Genomic DNA, 22,113 nt, shown 5'->3' on the forward strand with positions numbered 1-22,113 from the left:
AATTTTGTAGTAATGTAGAAGAGAACAAACCTAGTTCACCCGTGAACCAAATGACGGACACTTACAACAGATTTATGTGAGAGAACTGGTAACTTGACACCTGTTGTACACACCAACATTTCTAGAAATTATCTATTCACTTCCGGTTTCCTGTTTACGTTTCCTCACTAAAACTGCCTAAAAATAATCGTCTTTTTCTTTTCTACTGTGTAATTAGTTTGTCAAAAAATTATGAGTTCCTCAAGTTATATTATTTTATTGAGCTTTCTTGCTTCTGCAAGCATTTTTTTCTTGCAGTTTTCTTCGTCAATTCAAAACTAACTGAAGTGAATTGTTATTAGATAATAGTTTTTAGAGGCCAAATGAACGAGTTACATATTTTTTGGCATACAGAAAACGTTTTTTGTTTTGCCTTCTGTACGTGAAGACTAGCCATTATTGCCGTATTGGGAGTAGATTTAATAAAACTATCGATTACCATTTTATACAAGGATTTGGTTATTTGGAATATATTTTGAATGGTGCTCCAAGTGTTTCGGAATTGGCTTGTGCCAGAAAGGTATGTAGGCAGTTCCAGGTTGTTTTCTGTAGAATGTCACGATCCTTCATCAATTTGAAGATATGGTAAAATTTAATGATTTGAATGATAGAAGCTATCCAATTTTTGGAATGCCAAACCATTGAAGAAAATAATAAAGAAACAGCTGCTTAAGGGGTTATGGGCAGTCAGAAATTTGAAAAAATCGATTTTTTTTATTATTTTTTTCTATTAAAGTATAGTATCTTAGGAATGTTGTCCTAAAATTTCAAGTCGATCCGAGCAAAATTGTAAGAGTGAAAGTGTTTACAAGCCCCGACCGTTCGAATTACCATCGCTGAGCACAGAGCGCAACTTGCTACGAGGGAGACAAGAATCCTACGCAGACAGCAGAAATCGGAAAACTTGCGACATTTTGGAAGACATGGAGGACTTATTTTATGGACCAGGAATCGATGACTCTGTGTAAGTTGAAAAAAAGATTATCCAAGTTTTATTCGCAAACCTTTAACCGCTGAAAAACTTTAAACGCGTTTTTCTCAAAACTACATTTTCAAAGTCGGTGGACACGATATCTCAAAATCTACTGCACCGATCTTTTTGAAATTTTACGTATTTCTTTTACACATATTAAAATCGTACTTGGACGAAGGATTTTTTTTTTCAATGAATAGAACTTGTTTTACAAACATAAAATTGTCAATTTTTTTAGTGAAAATCGTGACTCAAACTTTAAAGTTGTCCCAAAAATTAAGAATTCAATTTTTTTCTAAATCCTTCGGTCAAGTACGAGATAAAGTCATCTACTAACGAAATCTTTTCGAAATTTTGATTTCACATGACCCAGTCTCAAGATATCATGTCCACGAGAGGGTTGCATTTTTTTGACGTGTTGCATTAAAATATTCGCCATTAGTACAATTATTATTAATTTGTAACGAAAAAATTACAATAAGTGCTTTAAACATAGACTGATATGACGCAAAAGTTCCGGAATAAAAAAAGTAAACACGTTTTTCCCCCCAAAAAAATTGAAAAATGACTTTTTTGGCGCCTCTGACTGCCTATAACCCCTTAAATTAGGCCTATATTTAATTAGGTAAGAAATTAATAAAAATATTTAAGGAGATTATAGTGTTTCTTATCGACAGAAACAATGATTTATCAATGGAATTCTTGAACTTCGTTTAAAAAATATAAAATGCAAAAAAAAAGATAAAAACAAATATAATATAAATAAATAAAAGTTGTCACGGCTAATAAAATCTGAATATTTATTCAATTTGTGACTGAACATAAAAGATAGTGTTGAACTGTTCTGAAGAACTTCAGAAAAATAAAATAAAATAATAAAAGATGAAAAGTTTTCAGTCGGTAGAACTGAAAAAAAAAAATGGATAATGATCTGATCAGCGAGACACACTTTAGGTGGTAGGAATTTTTATCACATTACACTCTCCGACTGTATTATATACTCTTCATCGGTAATTCTATACCAGAGTCCCAGCCATACAGTATATTTGTAGTTATGACAAACAATTTAACACATATTTATAATGAAGCAGAAAATATAAATAATAATAATATAAAAAAAAAAAAGTTTACACCCATGAACTGGTCTCGAACCTTCGTCTCACTTGTGAATAACATAATGATATTTTCAATCACAGAATATATTTTTTAGAATATTAATTTTAAAAAATCTGCTCATAGTTACAAAACTGTTTTAGAAAAAACAAAATGGTACGCACCTATCGAAATCTGTTAATCTGGATGAATCCCTGAAACCTTTGGCAAACGGATTACTGTCTATTTTCAATTTGGTTATCTGTGGAAAAGAATAATATTTATTATTAACAAATTTTGTATTTAATACAAATTTTACAATAAAAGAGAAAAATGAAATCTAGAATCAAAATGAATTTCAACAAAAATAACAATAAATTTCTCCCAGATACTTATTCACTTTGAGACTTTGAAAAGTTCGACTATATTTTGGTTAATTTTCTTCCTCCAAAAACAAACTACTGGGCTGATTATTTCTTATAGATCGAGCGAACCAGCACTGGTTAATCAAAATCTACTAGATGGCTCGATTACCTTGATTTATGAATCAAGATTGCCTTAGATGCATCAAAGTTATTCTTAAAACTTTGCTAACTAAATTTCGATATAATCTTCTCCCAGCCAGAGCTTCGTTTATACTTCAAGTATTAAGTATTTTAAAGTGCTACTGACACTTTTTTGTCAACACATTGTGTGATGCCTCCATCTGGACCCATTTTCTGCATTTCCTAACAGCTGATATCCCTAAGTGGAGCAGTCCGATATTGGTCAGAATATAGTCTTGTACAGAGTACGCCAACCATCAGATTCGAATCCCAATTAGGGGAGGGAAGCGTCCTAACTTGGACCAATCTTTCCTAACTTCTTATAACATGAAACAACCACGTAACATAATACACATACAGAACTTACTTAATGAAAGAAACTTAATATGAGCACAGTACTCCCTCTTAAGTGGTGTAAGAGAAAATAAACAAGTCAAATTACGCTTCCCAAATTGATGTTCATCTCATTATCTCTCGTTCAAATTATTCTGCAAATTTTCTCACCACTAAATTAGTTAAAACACCAAGTTAGTTAAAACAAACGTAATCAAGAAAATAGAATAGTAAAAGGAAGTTAATTTATCATAAGTAAAATATGTAAAAGGAGTTGGTTATTTTTTTATACATATAAAAAATTATTTCCTGACAAGATTATCGATCTAAATCGATGTTAAAGTGAAGTTATACATCTGTTGCTCGTTAGCTGGTCATTAAAAACTTAATTAATTACGAATGAAGTCAAAAATTACAAATTGGTTTATATTTGTTTACGTAATAAAGGAATGTTGAAAGGAAAGGGAAGTTCAAACTAAGTACTATTACTGTGTAGGTATATACAATATAAAGTTCATCGTAGTGTTTGTTGATTGTGGTTAACTTACGCTAATTAATTAACGCAGTAATTTAAAGTGTGTAGTTCTATGTTAAGATCTTAAAGGGTGCCGTTCCTAAAATTTGAACGCTGCTCACTCATCTTTAAGAGCAAAATAATATTCCCACGAGCCGGTTTCATTTGATCCCTAAAGTTAATGCTTTAATTTTAATTAAACATTGCGGTTAACTTTTCACCTAAAACGCTATTTATCCATACTACTTCTGCACCAATATGTTTTTGTTAATTCAGGGCGCTTCATCACCTAAAGGTTGTTATTAGGGCGCTCGGAACTTATTGACGTTCTCTCAGCATTGCTCTCTCTCCTTACAATAACACTGTTCTTTCATCAAACAATAAGTTTTAAGAAGTTCCGGAAAAATGAAAATCTAATGGTAAACAGTTAGATTTAAACCCAATACCACATCGTTTAAATCCAGTACGCTGACTACAGGGCTAATCCCTTCCCTAACCTGTGTTTTTACAGTGAATTTAGACGCATACTAGTTGTGTACGAGGGTCGTTTGAAAAGTCCGTGCAAAAATAAAAACTACTTAATTTTTTGGGGTAAACCTTTTTTATTTTTCAACATAGTCTCCTTTTAGGCTTATACACTTCGTCCAACGCTGCTCTAGTTTGTTGATCCCTTCCGAATAATAGGATTTGTCCAAGTCTGAAAAATAGCCATTCGTTTCTGCAATCACCTTCTCGTTTGCATAAAATCTTTTTCCCGCCAGCCATTTCTTCATATTGGGGAACAAATAGTAGTCCGAGGGAGCCAAGTCTGGAGAATAGGGGGGATGTGAAACGAGTTGGAAGCCTATTTCCATTAATTTTGCGACCACAACTGCTGAGGTGTGAGCTGGTGCGTTGTCGTGATGGAAAAGGACTTTTTTGTGGGCCAATCGTGGGCGTTTTTCTTGCAGCTCGGTTTTCAAACGGTCCAATAACGATGAATAATATGCACCTGTAATAGTTTTACCCTTTTCCAGATAGTCGATGAGGATTATTCCTTGCGAATCCCAAAAGACAGTCGCCATAATCTTTCCGGCCGAAGGAACGGTCTTCGCCTTTTTTGGCGCAGATTCCCCCTTGGTAACCCATTGTTTAGATTGTTCTTTGGTCTCAGGAGTGTAGTGATGTATCCATGTTTCATCCACAGTGACGAAACGACGCTTAAAGTCCTGCGGATTCTTCTGGAACAGCTGCAAACCGTCCTTGCAACACTTCACAAGATTTCGTTTTTGGTCAAGCATGAGCAATCGCGGCACCCATCTTGCGGATAGCTTTGTCATGTCCAAATGTTGATGCAAAATATTATGTACCCGTTCATTCGAGATGCCCACAGCACTAGCAATCTCACGCACCTTCACTCTTCTATCATCCATCACCATATCATGGATTTTATCAATGATTTCTGGAGTAGTAACCTCAACAGGGCGTCCAGAACGTTCAGCGTCACTTGTGCCCACATGGCCACTCCGAAAATTTTGAAACCACTTATAAACTGTTCTAATCGAAGGTGCAGAGTCACCATAATGTTTATCTAGCTTCTCTTTAGTCTCCTGAGGCGTTTTGCCTTTCATAAAGTAGTGTTTAATCAACACACGAAATTCTTTTTCGTCCATTTTTTGAAAATCACTCGACTTCCTCGATTCAAACGAATGCCAAACACAAAGAAATAGACCGATCTGGCTGAAACTTGGTGTGTGTTCTTCCAAGAGATGCTACTAACTAAACATAACCTCGATACGCGCCAGTGGGTGCTATCTCTCTGACTTAGCACGGACTTTTCAAACGACCCTCGTACATTACTTGGGTAAGTTAAGCCTGAGAAAGTATTACTATCTTAGAGATTTATTGATATTTTGGATTAGTGAACTTCTAAAAGACTATCATCAATTTGTCCCCGCTAACGTAGAAATAATTCTAGTTAAAGATGTTAAATAAAAAACAATCCCACTTACCAGCTGATTTTGATAGGCAGTAACTGCAGTAAATACTGTTTCAGGGAATATATAGGTACGATACTGTTCTTGTTCTAGATCTGTGATTGGTCCACCATGTTCTCGCCATTTTACTAAGTGTATTCTCGGTTGGTACCTGTGCATCGAGTTCAGTACGATCTGTAACATTATCATAAGAACAAACAAATCTTTATTAGAATTATTATTCAATGTGAATCAATTAATCTAATATTCAAGGACTTAATTTCCGTTTGAGGTTGTTTTATAACAGTAGAACGCTTAACAGTTTCCATAACAGCGGAAGTTGAAAAGAAAATGTATCAAGAAAAACCGATTCCTTCTTTTCCTTCCAAGAAATCAGAAGGATAGATTTAATTAAATTTTCTCCAACTGTTACACTAAGCAATGCAATTGTTATTTCAACAATTTAAAAGTAAAATATTTTGTTTTAAAGTAGTAACTGTTAAAAAAGTGCATCCTACATTGCAAAAATAGCATTCTAGTTTTATTAATTCATTTTTGCACCTTTTACTTCATTGTACATTCCCACGGAGTTATTTCTTACAATTTCTCAACTCCTTATTTGTTTTATCCTTTATTATTTTGGTTTTTTTTGTTGTCGCAATAACTATTTTTCTCCAGTTAGGAGTTTATAATATGAACAAAGTATAATATAAATAAATATTTTTAATAATATCAAAGTAAATTCTTAAGAACTGGACGAAGTAGTGGAACGTAGTCTTTCTTGATCTATATCTTGGGACATGTTATAGTCTCTTACAGCATTCCTTTTTCTTTCCACCCAGTCATCATCTTCACCTTCTCATCTCTTAGTACACCTTGAAATTCTACAACTTTCTGGTAATCTTTAACTAAGTTTTTCACACCGCTTGCACTTGCAGGAATGAGCGTAAAATAGATATTTATAAATAAGAAGAAAAGAGAATTTATTAAAGATACTCAACATTAGGGAGAAATAAATAAATCAGAAGAAAACTAGAAGTTATCATCTAGATCTTTAACACTCTCGTACAGATATTGCAGCTTCATTAAACCGGAAATACGCAGCTTTTAATGAATTCTAATGATTTTAGTTTCAAGGGTTTCCGATAATCTACGAGGTCGGTAAATTAAGTAATGAGACTGATTTTTTTAATTTTTTTTATTCAAAAAGAATTACAATTCTATATTGTCACCTTCAAAATAACTTCCTTCTGAAGCCACACAGCGCTGGAGACGTTTCTTCCACTCCTCATAGCAGTGCTCGAACTCCGATACTGGAATAGCCTTCAGCTGGTCAGTTACGGCCGTTTGAATGTTTTCGACTGTCCCTAAATGAATTCCCTTTAGGTGATTTTTCAACTTCGGGAAGAGAAAAAAGTCACAAGGATTGAAGTCAGGCGAATAAGCAGGCTGAGGAGCCACAGGAATGTTTTTACTGGCCAAAAACTCGTTTATTGAAATTGCTGTGTGACAAGGAGCATTATCCTGATGCAACACCCACTTGTTCTTGAAGTTTGGTCTCACACGAATGACCCTTTTAGGAAGTTTTCGTAAAATTGACTGGGATGGCTTGTAATGTGATTTAATGGCTGTCCTCCATGGATTAGTTTTAGAGTTTTGGATTAACCCTTGCTGGGCTGCATCGGTTAGTGAGAGATGTAAAGTGCCATATTGTCATTTCCTTTCGGCAGAGAATAATATATAGAAAAGGATATATCGTTTCAAGAAGCGACAAGCATTTGCTGAAAATTTGAAGTTTTGGACACTTCGTTAATACTACGATAGGAATTTAAACCGAAATTTCGGTTTTGAGCGGCGTGATTTTCTACTTTTTTTGTAAACATATTTTCCCCTTTATATTGTACTAAGTGTTCACGAAAAAAAATATCGATTTTCTCTTTAACGATTCGGTCGATGTGGATGTTTGGATCCATAAATTTTCTTTCCAACAACATCCCAGGAAAATCTTGCTGAAGGTAGAGTTCTGGGAAACAGTTGAATTAAACTTTACTTAATAGAGAAATTCTAGTGTTATATGCGGTTTCATTTAGTGTTGTTCAAGAGCTGAGCTATAAGGCTAAAAAGGTTCGAGTCTTGAGCGCTCGAGCTCTCAGGGTTCAGGGGTGGCTCGAGTCAGAGCTTGAGCTGAAGCCTCAAGCAATTCATTGCTTAAAATAAAATGAACTGCTAATGAATTTTTCAACATATTTTTGTATAAATGAATACGATAATTTTTAAAATGTTCGTTGTTCATTAATTACTCGTCATTCCTTAAGAATTTAAAAAGGCTTGCACTTTGTGAGCCTTTAACTCCAGGTTTGTGAGCATCCAGCTTGAGCTCTGAAAGCTCAAGCCGTCAACTCAACCTCAACTGAACAACACTACTTTCTTTACTGCATAATACGGAAAGGAATTACATATATAAGTAAAATTTCAATTTGATGTAATTTGGTTCAGTGGAAGTGCCACTGTAATGAATTTCATTACATAAATTGCGGTAAAAATTGAACCCGTTAATAAAATACGAGTTTTCACGGCTGGTTTTGAAACTGGCGATAGAATTATGTTTTAGAAACTACTTAGGTTTTTTGTAATTGTAATTTTGATAAAATGTTTCTAAATCCGATCCGCATTTAATTATATGTAAGACCATTGTGGATAAACGTCCAATATCCCACTCTATCACACCCACATGCAGTTACAAACAGTTTAATTAAATTATTTCCACGTCTGTACAACCGTTAAAACCACAAATGAGTTGTTTACAAATGAACACACCACCAAAACTGATTCATTTCACGCTAGCACATCTGTATATATTGTATCCCAGATTGGCAAACAAAATGGTGAGGGTACATTCGGCTCGGCCAATTTACCCAGGCATTATTAGACCCAGGGGCATCATGTGTGAAGAGCAGACAGTAACTCATCGGCAAACCCATATTATACCCACTATTCATCACTTTTTATTTATAATCAATACCTAATATAAATAAACTGATTGATTTTGAGATCTCTTTATCGTTCTAATGTCGGAGGGGTTTAAAGTGTTTTTATTCATTTTTATTTTAAATGATTTAAGGCGCGTCAATATCTAAGGTTATTGGCGCCTGGAACTTTTTTTCAGTGTACTGCAAGCCACAGGACAGTTGACGGAGTTCCTCCATCTTCGCATTTTGGGTCCTTGGTTGGTCCTTTAGTTACGTTTCCTTTTCTTTAATTTGTTGTCTATTTAAAACTCATTTCCTTGTCCGGTAAAGCATACGATCTTCAATAGTTCTTAACAATTAAGTTTCTACGCCTTTTACTATTATTGCTTCTATCCATAAGATCGTAATTCTCATTACTTTTTTGATAAGGCAAAAAGATTATTTTGAAAAAATATGTTATAAAAGTATAAACTTAGGATGTGCTTCTTTTTGGTTATTGAAGATAATATTACAGGTTTCATTAAACAAAAAAATATTAAATTCTAATCTCTAAAAATAATTTAATGATCAACATATAATTCTATGTCCAATGTGTGAGGTAGTAAATTAAAAACCAACTTGAAAATCTGTTAAACGATTACTAAAGTTATTTTTATTTTTCTAAAACTCACTTCTTATTCATTATTTAAAATATAACGAGCAGCTTAAAGATGAGCAGATACCTGAGAAATAAAGAAAAAACTCAGGAGAGAGAGTTAAAGAACAAAAATGAAAAAACAGCTCAAATCCTAAGAAGATTAACAAAGTTGAAAAGTATTTATTTATATATAGAAATCAAGTTTTCATTTTAAGTCCGAGTTAAGGTGGCTAGCCTGTGTAGTGACATCTACCTCCCACTAGATATGTATCACACACACACACACACAGACATACCCTGGAACTTCACACGAGTGTACGAGAACATCCACCAGAGAGTGTTTGGATGTTTTGGCCAGGTGTGGCAATATCAGTAGCTGTAAGCAATTATGTATATGAAACCGGTAATGTAGACTAGGCGACAGTAGGGGGTAGCCACAGCGCATATCCAGGAGATGGGTGCGGGATACTTCTTCTTCCTCTTCTCTGATCGGACTCTACACTGTTCACAGATGGAGTCTCTCAATGTTGCCATTAATAATAACCTGTGAGGAAGATTCAAAGTGATGCTTGTTCCATCAGGTAACAAATCACCAGGATGTTCTGGGGCCACTTTTCTTTACTTTTTTCTGATGAAAGACACCATCTGATTTCCATGTACTTAAACGAAACTTTCTGAAGAAATAAAGTGATCGCTGCCTAAAGAATACTAAAATTTGATTTTTTTTTTACTCTTACAACTTCAAAATAGAAATAGAAAATAATGAATTTGGTTTCACGATTTATTAAAAGAGAAAAACCGCAAAAGCCTTCAAGTAGATGCGTTTCCGGTTACATTCCATGGAAATTCTTTCGGTAAATTTTGCCACCGTTAGTTGTTCCAGATTTTGGAAATTTCACAATTTCCTAACAGTATGCTGTAAATTTTTAGTTTTCCTTTTTTTACATTACCGACTGCCCAAAGTAATTTCACGTTTAAAGATTGCCTAAATACGATGCGCTGTACGAATCAAAGCCAAAAAAGTAGGGTTTTTCTTTTTTATGAATCATATTCTTAATTCTTTTTTTATTTGACGAGACATAAAAACTATTGGGGATGAACTTTGGATTTTGTTTTCCTTCTTTATTTCTCGAATAATGGAACAAGTGGCGATTAACTATGAATAATGGAGCCCTAACCCTATCATCCTACCAAATTTTATCAAAATCGAGCCAAGATTTACAGAGAAATAAGTAATAATAATTTTAGAGCTAACTCCTCTCCCATTCGATGTACAGCGTCCAGACCCCCAAAAGGCACATCTACATAACATTTCGAATTGAATGACACTTCATTCATGAAAATCGGTTCACGTGTTTAGGCGCTGCGCATTTTACAAAAAAGGTAACAACAACAAGAAGAAGAAGAACAAGAACAAGAACATTTTTTGAAAAAACCGTTTTTGCTCATTTTCGGCAACTTTTTTCTCGAAACCTATTAGATCTGGATTGTTGCAAAAAAAATTACAGTTATAAAGGAGGGTTTGTCCTTTATTTTAAAGAAAATTTGGGCATTTTATCTTTTATAGAAAAAGAGAAAAAAATTGTCAAAGTTGGGTGTTTTTCAACATTACGCTTTTTCGTGCAGTTTTTGACGATCAACCCTCATACAACTGTCCTACCGGACAGTTTTAATTCCGCCTAGTTCAACGTGGATAACATAGGGAATCAAAACTTGCAATGAAGGTTAAGTAGGTCCATAGGACATCCGTATTAGCCCTACGCTTCAGCCTTTGTTGTTAAGGTTTTTGCATAGTCGCTCTTGTAATGATTGCATTCATTACGCATTTTAAATAATCAAATTAACTGCTGTCAATCCACTCACGTCTTTATTCTAGAACAAAGTCACTTCCTGTTTTTCTGGTTGGATGAGCTTTAATTACAGTTGCATTCTCAACAAGAAGACCAACTATTTAGCCTACAGACCGTATCTGCAATCACCATGTTATTGTACGTTGCTATTAACTTTACGAATCCGTCAAACTGATCCGTAATCTGCTATAAAAAAAACAAAAAAAAAACAGTACTTCTACAATATTACCGTTAGCCTGATGTTCCAGTTTGAAAGTTTGAAAAAGACTATATAAAAACAAAGTAATCCTTTAAGAGCATGCAAACATTAGATAAACCGGTCATCAATTAAATTGTTAACAAGATCTTCAGTATTTGAAAAGAAATCGAATGAATTGAGGTAGAAGAGGTAGATTAAGGGTAGGACAGGGACGAATGGGAGAAAAGCGTCGAAGGTATTTCCGCTTCATGAAGTGTAAGAGTTCTGACTAAGGAAATGTTGCCCAGAAAGGTAAACTCGAACGTACAGTTCAGGAAGAAAAGAGACTGAAATAGGTGAATGAGACTGTACATCTGTGACAGACAGCTTTACTAAGGGAATTAACAAGAGATATCTATCACCTGGAAGAAGCGCTGTTCTTGAACATTAAGAGCAATCTGTACGTGAGACTTACAGCTTTCATTAACTATGTTCTTCTCTCGGAGCTCAGACCAAGGGAAGGCTATGGTGCATAGCGAAAAACCCTCTTGGCAGACGTAGAGGAATTTAATCGGCAATGTTGCAAGATACCGAGATAAAAGGTGGTCTAATTAGTGAAGAATTAATACCTCTTGATTTAGAACTAGAAAAAAAAGAAGCAATTTCTTCGCTGGTGCGAATGGCAAGAATTCATTGAACGTGTTTAGCCAGGCGAAAGAAGTTTGATCCACTTTGAGAGATACCCAGTTAATTAATAATTTTTATTGCATAATGTTGGCTGCTGTTACGGAGGAAAAATACTTAAGGCGTTATTATTATTGGGGCTTTGATAACCAATCATAGCAGTCTTCTCTTCATGCACAACGCCCTTTCTGAAGGCACTAACCATTACTCACTATCTGTTTAACTTTCACTTGTCGGCCATCTTGAACACCATCAGGTAACATGCACAGGTTCTAATTCAAGTAAGGCAGGAAGGTGAATTACTAATTTGGCTGGCTCCATAGTTACGCTTCTAAATACAGCTCGAGAACAGATGGTAGGATGAATACATTGACTTCAGTATTATAGTATGTTGTAGTTACTATATCTGTCGTCCAGTCTACATTATCTTGCAATACTGTACTGAATATTAACTCTCTCCAGTCGACACTACCCACTATCTGTAGTATTATATCACGCTAGTGCTATAGGTCTTCGGAGGATCCGTGGCCAGACTAGAGATGGGTGTCCATCGCTTACCTCATCGCTTTAGTTCGCTACATATACAGCTACTGAATGTTAATATGTACATGGAGATCTCTAGAAGTTATAATTATTTTTATTTTTAACAATTTAACGATCGGAACTTCCAGCGTCACCAGAATAATGAATGACCACCATTGACACATCGCTATTTTTAGAATGCTACCATCTATCGCTGTCTTTCTCTCACATCATCGCTTTTTTTTTTTAATTCTGTTCTGTCGATATCCATTTTTATTAAGTTAGCGGTTTGCAGGATTTTTAAACGTTCACGTTTCACGTCATGCGTTTCCGGCTATTTCTCTTTAATTGCTTTTTCTTTTCACGAAATTAATATTTTGGTCGTGTTGAGCTTAAAAGACCTTCAAATAAGTTGCTCCTAAAATTCGAAAAACAGCTGTTTCGATAACGATTTTGCCTAAAATTTCCTTTTTTTTAATCTGCTCAGTAGTCAGGCTATTTAAGTGGCAGGAACCTCTTTCTTTAGAAGCTATCTTTATAGGAAGGAAGTGCGTTAGACTTAATAAGAGGAAATCCCAGGTTCGCAACCACAAGGTATTTGAATTTTCAAATTTATATTTGTAAAAGTTAGTTTTATATCGAAAGCTTATCATATTTAATTTCTCTTATGTATTTTGTTTTTCGTTGTCCTTAAGGGATACCTAGAGGTCTTTCGGCTCACAGCCCTGTGATGATCCATTGAAGGAAAAGACTTGAATGTTGCTGCTCGCCCTAAGTCCCAGCCCAAAAGCTCCTGAGGGGCGGTGATGAAGGGGTATCTATTGAAAACAGACCGTTTTCCCTTCAAACGCGTTCGGTCAAAGTTAGGGATGGCTACCCAACGACCTCTTAACACCTTCTCCTACACTTTGTCCAAATTGTGTGGCAGGTATCCTAGACTAAAAAAAACTAACTTCGAATACTAGTATCTTAGCAAAATAGAGCACAACAGATTAATAAGGTCTCTTAACGCGTCCCTTCCGGATAATCCAAGCTTTATAACCATTACTAAACAGATATAGACAGATTTATAGGTGTATTTGTATACCCAAACAATCTCGGTCCTTACTTTCCAGGGCTAGCTTTGGGATCAGATTAGTTCTGAATATTGAACGTATTTTACTAAGTGACTTCACAAAAATCTACTATGCGTTTCGGCATTGATTTTGAGAGTGTCTAATGACCAATGTTGGCCAAATGGGATTCTAATATTTCGAGCCTAATAGTGACAGCTGTAGTTTACTTTAGTATTTATAAATACTTGAGACTATATTTCTTATCTTTAAATATATAAGTATAGAACGGAAATTATAATAAATTCGCTTTAGTTGTGTGTTTATATATACATATATATAAGTGTGAAGCCGTAAATCTAGTTCATTATCGCCACACTAGTATAGGAGAGCTAACACAACTAGCACAACGTATGGAAATATCAGAAGACGGATCTTATGTTGTTCTATACGAAGGAACAAACTGTACAGAAGAGCAGCGTAAAGGAGCTTCAGCCAAGGGGAGGAGACAGCGCGAAGAGAGGAGAAGAAAAAAAAAACGGCAGAGCGTGTCCTAGTTGGTGAAAGGACAAGAAACAGGCGGTGGCCTCCCGCCAGGACGTGACTTGAAATCTGAAGAGATATTCTCCAGTTATGTGTATACTATTGTTATGAGTTGGGAGAGAATTAGTGATAGCAGAGACTCGAGAGAGAAAGACCTCCAAGTGTGAAGTTCGAGACGCCTCACACAAACACACTCAGCTATATTTACACACACACACACATCTACAAGCTGGCTGCACACTATTAAACCACTTTTTTTCCATAGCTCATAAAGAATTAAGAATAAAACCAGCCAAGAATGGTACACTAGTACCACCTGAGCAGTGGTATAAATCTGTGGTTTATGAAATCTGATCTACATTGACCACACATTCACCCTTCCGTTTGCCTCAGTTGGTTCTGTCTCGCTTGCACACACTACCCTTCATTCATTATCAACAACTCTCTGCTCGTGCTAAACGCGTCTTTCTAAATAATACAAAAATTAGAAAAAAAAAAAAAAATTCTCCATAGTGAATCTGTGTCGCAACACGTGAGATCGTGCTACAGTTCTTATTTTCTTGATAAAATATATCTTTTTTTTAATTTATACACTCCAGAGGGAGCTGCCCACAGTTCTCTTCCAGACCACTTTGTACCAGTTTCTGCTTTTTCTAATGTTGAGGCTTTACATCGCGAACGCGCGCGTACGTGAATATTTCCTAAAGAAATACCTTCAAAAAATATACCTCTAAACAAAATAATAGAATAAAACTAAATTAATTAAGAAAAACCGCTTTTCTATCTGTCTTCAGTTGTTAATTCAAAAGAAAGGAAGTGTCGTTATAATTTCCATGCTAATCGCTATATTAAGTAAACAGATGTTTATGCATTATAATTTATAAATTTTTGTGTGAAAAATATAGGGGCGAAGTTAATGTCAACTGCTTTATACCTATTATTTTTATGTTTTAAACGCTTACTCCGGGACTGCTTTCAAAACGATTATCGACGCTTTGCAGAGAATCAAAATCAATAATTATCTTCGAATTCAGAATGGGTTATTCTATTTTTTGTACACATATTTCCTCGAAAATGGCTCCTAGGACTTTAAATTTATCATTTTTATGGGGAAAAAATCGTTCTGAGGTAGTTCTCTTAGATTAGATTAGATTGTATTAGAAGGGCGGTTCCACCAAAAAGGGGAAGGAACGCAGGCAATCCAAAATGCCCATTGTTCCCCGCCCACCCCTCATCTCATCAGAGATACCGGGGTTTAAAAACAAATCCGGCTAAAAGTTGCCAGATGCTAATATATAATAAACTAATAAAGTAGCTACAGGACACCAGGGAGCATGACGACTCAATCGCCCAGTGCACTGGAATAAACTTAGAAAGTTCTGGTAAAGATTACCAGTTGCTACAATCTCCGGCAGAGAAACATTTACCTTACCGAAGACGGAGGAATCTAGTTTTAGAATAAACAGGGCACACCTCTACAAAGTGCCACACAGTCTCATCGGACTCACCACAGTCAGCACAATTTGGCGACTGGATAAGTCCGCATTTGAAAAGATGATACGCTAAATTCGCATGTCCACTCAACAACTGAACCAACTGGCGGATCCGGGACCTGCAAAACCAACCATATCCGTTTTTTGACAGGCTAAGGAGTCCCTTAGCCTGGCGGCAGTCAGCTCGGGATCTCCACCTTTTCCGATGTTCTTTCAAAATCCACTGCTCCACCTCTGTTCTACAACGTCGATAGGATGCAGGGATAATGGGCTGAGGAGTCATTGTTATCAACGCAGCTCCTTCTTTTGCTGTTTCATCAGCAAGTCCGTTACCCGGAATCCCTGAATGACCAGGGGACCAAGCAACCGAAACAGTATTCAGAGCTCCTAACAAATTGAGAGCGACATGACAAGAATTGACTGAAATTTGGTTCTTACTTGCAGAGTTCTTACCAGAGCTTTAATTGCAGCCTGGCTATTAGGAGAGTTCTTACCAGAGCTTTAATTGCAGCCTGGCTATCCGTGAAGAACCTAATATCAGTTTCGGCAAATCCCTTCCAGCGGAGTAAAGTAGCTGCCATCCCAATGGAGGTAGTTCTCTTACCGAGAGCGTTGAATTGAACTAAACCGGTATAAATCGTCACAAAGTTAGGCTAATCAGGCAGCAAAAAACATTTCAAATCGGGTCAATTACGTTCTGTAATAAAAATTTAAATTCTTAAATTTAATCTATAAAACTGTTGATGAAAACATTTCAACACGTTGTATAATTATTATCAGATTACTTCTGACCGTTTGGGGAAGAAGTTGGAACTGTTAAGTTATTATCGAGATGAGTCATGAAATAGAGAATGCAACCTGTCGGCTAGGAATGTAAACTAACAGACTACGTCATCAGGACAACCACATTCCAAATGTGTTTTTTCTTTTTTATGGTCTGGATCTTAAAATAAGATAAAACAATAAATCACATTTCAAACTGATCCATAAAATGATCCTAGTTGAAGTTAACTCTTTTTTAAAAGTTTTTTTTTTTTTTTAAGGATCAACCAATTGAAATTCAAATTTAGTCGAGAAATTAGCCTAAATCTGCAAGATTACATAAAAAGATCTGCCAGATCTTTGTCCATGAAAGGATCGATGTAATCTCAACTTTAACCGGCTTTACGATAAATTTTGAATTACTTCTATATGATTTTTCTCATTTTTATTTTGGATGTTTTCCCAAATTGAAGCTTTCCTCGCCAAACTGCTTACAATTTGCCATTTACATCCAATAATATTCAAGTCCTACGTATTTCTAATATTTTATACTTAGAAGTCTTGGTCAGCTCCTCTGACTTCTCTCGGCAATGCTTCCAACATTTTTTTTGGTATCCATTATTTCCCCTAATGATTTCATTTCTGATACTCTTTTTCTCTTGTCCAGGACCTTCTAAGCGATCGATAACGGCAATTCATTTCGGTAGATAGCAGTTTTCTTTTGTCTTAGATACAAGGAGTCCAAGTTTCGCCTCCAGTACTTAGCACTTCTTTGTACTGAGGTACTGTTATTCTCATTTTCCCTAATACTGATGCTCCATAACTTTTCTAAATACTATTACTGATCTTTTATTAATCTGTAACTTTTCTTGATGAATAATTTTGACGCCAAACAAATAATTGGAAGCTCTTGATGACGATGCAGACAATAAATCCTAAAGTTAATTACTAAGAGTGAAATTTAAAATAAAATAAAAATTCGGCCAGTTATTACAACTGTAATTTTCTTAAATTACTAATAACGTGAAATTACTATCGTACTATACTCAGCTTTCTATTTTATTACAACGCAATTACAGCTAGAAATTAACTAATTGTGGAATTAGAAACTTTATTTTCTAATAATTAATAATTAAGAAGAAATGAGCCTCTTTGGATGAAGAGATACTCTACTCCAGTATCCATGGTTACACTTTTAACGTTCAAGGTGTATCTGCAGGCCTCCCCAGCTAACGTAATAGCACTGGCTATAGAGACCACAACAAATAAGAATTTTTGTGCTCTTAATAAATATATTAAACTTAGTACATAATAAATTTATTTAAAAAACAATTAATTATACTTCTTGGTATAAATTGAAGAGCATAGTTCGCTCTAATTAGCACATACACTCTCTCAAGGTAGACCTTATAGAGGTCTGCAAACCAAAAGTGACTCCTTGGGAGCCCCAACAGAACTTTGATTAGACAACAGATCGCTGTTTATTTATTCGTAGCTTAACCCCTTAACGTGCACTAAATTGGCCAAACTGTGCACACTCGAGATAATTCGAGCGGCGTTGTACTTTATACTACTATAATTTTTCACACTCGAATATAATCGAGCATTGAAAATAATGTGAAAGCAAAGAAAAACAATCGTTTTATTGATATTTATCATTTACATGGGATTGCAAGCTATATCACTTACTTAATCGTATAAAATATAGCGGATTTTTTTTTCAAAAATACTGTGCATTAAGGGGTTAAGGCCTTTCCGTTTATGCTTCTATAACTTCTAGTGTCTTGTAGTCTTGCAGTACGACCCTTTATGGGCCTGGAGCCGCTTAGTTTCTAGTTTTGCCGGATTATTGGATGCTGAATGAAGTTGAAGAGTGAGCACCTAAAATTTGAGGGCACCTAAAATGAAGCTAGGACCTAATCATTCGTTCTATGATGTTTGCATTGTATTTTTACATTTTAGATTTTAAAATTGGATCATAAGGTTATTCCCTTAAAATATATCGTATATATATTTGTATTTTTAATCTTTTATTGATATTTACAACTGCAACAACCGTTGCAACAAGAAGCAATAACATGAATATGGATCGAAGAAGGCACCCAGTAGTGACACTCCATTATCGTGAACTTAAAATAATTAATTTTAATGCCTAATTGTTTTGAATTTCGAGGGACTTCCCTTTAAGGGTTTCGTGAGGTTTGTAGTGGTGCTTTAGAAAAAATATCAAACATTCATAACAGAATCTTCACTTAAAGTGTTGCAACAAAGAACAAGCCATGGACAAAATTAAAGATAAAGGAAAATCCAAAATTGTTTTTCCACTAACCAAGATTGTAGGCAGATCATGTAATTTCAGTTTTCTTACTATGTTATGGTACAAAGAGATTCTGTCCTTCAAACAAGTGTTCTGATGCTTATCACTTGTATTACGTCAGTTATGCATTAAACTTAATAGTTACGTTTGATTGTATTTAAATTATTTATGGTAGAAAATTAAATAATTAACAAATACTTTGCTGTTTTTTTCCCTGTAAACTATTTTTCTACTCAAGGCCTTCACACATTAATCATGAAAATAATTACGATAACCGAGAAAAATGTATTCTTAAACACTTTTCCTCCTTTATTATTTAAATTTAAAAAATCTGATATGAAACTGCAACAAAGTTTTCGGAACTTATTTGCATTCAAACAAAAATGAAACTTATTATTTCCACATTAATACTTTTAAAATTTTATTTGTGTTGAATTTAATATTATATATTTACAAATCGTGTCTTTGCAGCTCTCCTGGGGACCGCTCTAAAAATCAAGATTTCCTGACAAAACGTTTTCATAGCGCATAACTAATGGAAATTGCGGGCCTAACATATGTATTATAAGAATTCAAATAGAATTCTTTGACAATAACTTCAACGTCTTCTACATTTTTTTAAATACCTAGAAGCCGCGTACACATTTCTGTTCATGGAACATCCTCCTTACCACAAGGTTTCTAATTTCTTAGGATGTCTCCACCATTTATGAAAGAGAGAGAGATATTCTAAGAGCCTAGAAATTCATTGATTTTATCCGTCGCAATATGCGTGTTTTCTTTATTTCATCTATCTTCGGATTTTGATCATCAGCGATTGATTCTGTCAGTTTTTTTAGTGACTACGATGATCTTAGGATGTTCGTTCCCCGATTGGAAGTGAATACAAAGCCAACTCCGCTGCAAATCTACTTTGAGGATCTCTTATGTTACTGTGTTTCGCTAATAGATTGTAAGCGTCTGTTTATGTTTATTTTTATTGCATAGCTACATTAAAAAATCCCAACAAAGTGGCCAAGAAAGAGTGGCAGCCTGGCAACAATAAATATAAACATAAATTTTATATCTAAATTAATTATGATTAATTTAAAAAAAAAAACTAAAGAGTTAATAAAATATCTGAAAAAGAAGCAGTACAGGATGTTGCCATGACAAAAGTCTGTTCATCATCTTATTATTGGTAGGGAAGGTGCGAAACTGACGATCTGTTTGGAAGATGAGGGAATGAATCGTAATCCACCTGAGAGGAGGTTCCGTATTTATTTTATTTTTTTAAGTGTCTCGAAATAAAGAATAAATTTAATATTATGTAGTTAAGGACGTAAAGTAGTCAAAAAGGAGTAAAAAATCGAGGGAAGATTGAAATAGGTGTTGGAAGGAATTTGTTCCACTCTTAGTGGCAATGGTACCAACACACTCTGTGTGGTAGCGGAGATTTGGGGGTTACATTGTGCTGCTGTTGTTTGGGTTTTATTTGGAAACAGAAACAAAACAAAAAATTTTTTTTGAAAGATGATTAAAAAAAGAACGGAAGATAAACAAGGCAAAACTGATTCTCAGCACGGACAGTAAAGTTGATCTCAGTTACAGAGGACAGTTGGCAACACTGTGAGCAGTAGCACGCGTCCTTGTTTTATGTCCTCAACTTTTACTTTATGGTCTCTTGTTTCCTTCTTCTACTTCTTCTTCTCTGCTAACGTTCTTCCTTCTTATTCCTTTTTATTCCATCTCATTTTTCAATACTTCATCCATCTTCAGCAAATAAAAATAAACGTCTAAAACATGCAAAACAAGATTGTCTTCTAATTTAAGGCCCCGATTTACAAGAACTTTTTTTTTTTGCCTGAGATTTTATCCTTCACAGATACTTCTTTGCTCTAGTCCTGACCAGTTTCGGATTTACGTTCATCTTTAGTGTTATGTTCAACAAGTTGTTGTACTCTACTTGGGCTTTATCACACTATGCAATCAAAATACATCGGTGCATTTTATAACCTTAAATGTGATAATAGAAAGCAATCAAATAATTCGTTGACGGATGAAATGCTGCATAATTATTCGACACTTCGCATGATAGGCAGCGGTGTTTTATCTGACTGCAGGATGGTAATGCACTTTCAAAAAAATCCTGGCCACCAGTAATGTAGTTTATTTTCAAAATAGATGTACAAGTTCTGATTGGTTTATCTATCTATCTTTTCATGGTGCAACAATTCTAAAGGTACCCGTACTTTGTCCACCAGCTTTTGCCAGACATCCCTATCTTTGGCCATCAGTCCACCACATTTAGGTGAGGCCGGAGATCGTCCAGCCGACTCAAGCGAGGTCTTCCTCTCCAGCGAGCTCCACCGGTTCGACCATAGGTAGTCTTTCCTCCTCCATTCTCTCTACATGACCTAACCAGCGCAGGTGGCCTTTCTTCATAAAGGTCACGATGTCTTCTTCTTGCTGTAGCTGGTACAATTCTCCGTTTTTCCTAGTTCTCTACTGATCTTACACAAAACATAGACCAAATATCTTTCTTAGGACTTTTCTTTCCCCCCACTCTAAACATCTTTTCACTTCCTCTTTAGACAATACCCATGTCTCAATAGCATAAGTTACAGTCAGTTTGATTGGCTTGTCCAAGAAGTGACCGCTCTTACTAGACCCTGCTAATTCCTTATGTATGTATATACATTTTTTAAAAAAGTTTTTCACTTTTTATGACTGATTTTCTGCCTTTATTTTTTGGTAAATATTAAGTCGATTGCGCAAACATATGTATATGTTCCTGCCAGTAGATATTATTGAAAAACCCCAAACCTGGAATAGATGAAATATTGCTCTGTTCCAGTTGAAGAGCTCGTTTGAGGCGACTACAGTTAAACAAAGCGCAAGGGATGTGAATTCTTGAAAAGATTCCTCGAATTGTTGCAAATACTATTTAAGGCGATTTAATGAGATTTTATTGAAAACAGTTTTGTTAGGCAAACAAATTATCATGAATGAATTAGTGGTAGTTTGTAAAATGGCGTTTTTTTATATGTATGTATATATTACTTCGTTCAAATTGAATGAAAATATTAAGAACCTTTTTTTGCTTTTATTGTTCATTGATTGGTAGCTAGCTAACCTGTATACGTTTGCAGATTTCGTCCAAATTTAGTTTGTTCTAGCACTAATCCAAATTCCTAATGTCAAATAAAAAAATTTAAAAATACCTTTGAAACGAATGAAAGAGAAGAAATGGTTGTAAAGATGGCCTTGGAGAGGCGTAGTTTATACTTATATACGTTACGGAAGTTAGTGACCTAATATGCATAGATATTACACAATATACATGTATAAGTAATGTTTCTATATGAAATATAACACCTTGGGTGAGGCATAGAGGGGCGGGGAAGTCACCACTCCTGCTTCTAGATAGAACCAGCCACCTTACTAACAGATTATTTATGTAAAAATAAGGTTATATTATTTTATATCAATATGGCATTTGTTTATAGAGTTTGTTTTTATAGTAAAAAATTATAATATTCTAAATAGCCTTAAAGGGTTGGGAGGAGATTTCTATACTAATACTAATTTTACTTTTTTTTCCAGACGGATTTTGCCAGGGTAGAGGGGCTTGTCAAGTAAGTTACTCCTTTACAGTTATTTATTTAGTATATAC

The 22,113-nt window shown here is 35.0% G+C and overlaps 1 protein-coding gene and 1 long non-coding RNA gene across 5 annotated transcripts in view; one reads left to right on the forward strand and one right to left on the reverse strand.

Annotated features, from left to right (window-relative positions):
- Positions 1-22,113, forward strand: part of LOC141456206 (uncharacterized) — a 304,563-nt gene that overhangs the window by 137,947 nt on the left and 144,503 nt on the right. For all 3 annotated transcript variants that reach the window (XR_012459651.1, XR_012459652.1, XR_012459653.1), the window contains one exon: positions 22,044-22,075. This is a non-coding gene — a long non-coding RNA (uncharacterized lncRNA). The remainder of the gene's footprint in view (positions 1-22,043; positions 22,076-22,113) is intronic.
- LOC141456203 (T-box transcription factor TBX20-like) overlaps positions 1-22,113 on the reverse strand; it is a 159,443-nt gene that overhangs the window by 36,120 nt on the left and 101,210 nt on the right. For both annotated transcript variants that reach the window (XM_074131952.1, XM_074131953.1), the window contains exons 4-5: positions 5,488-5,646; positions 2,290-2,366 (exon numbers count right to left, since the gene is read on the reverse strand). In XM_074131952.1, the coding sequence (XP_073988053.1) occupies positions 2,290-2,366; positions 5,488-5,646 (236 nt within the window). The remainder of the gene's footprint in view (positions 1-2,289; positions 2,367-5,487; positions 5,647-22,113) is intronic.

The sequence above is a fragment of the Rhodnius prolixus genome, unplaced genomic scaffold (assembly GCF_049639745.1).
Source record: "Rhodnius prolixus isolate KJV_2025 unplaced genomic scaffold, Rpr scaffold_4, whole genome shotgun sequence".
In the NCBI taxonomy this organism is placed as follows: domain Eukaryota; kingdom Metazoa; phylum Arthropoda; class Insecta; order Hemiptera; family Reduviidae; genus Rhodnius; species Rhodnius prolixus.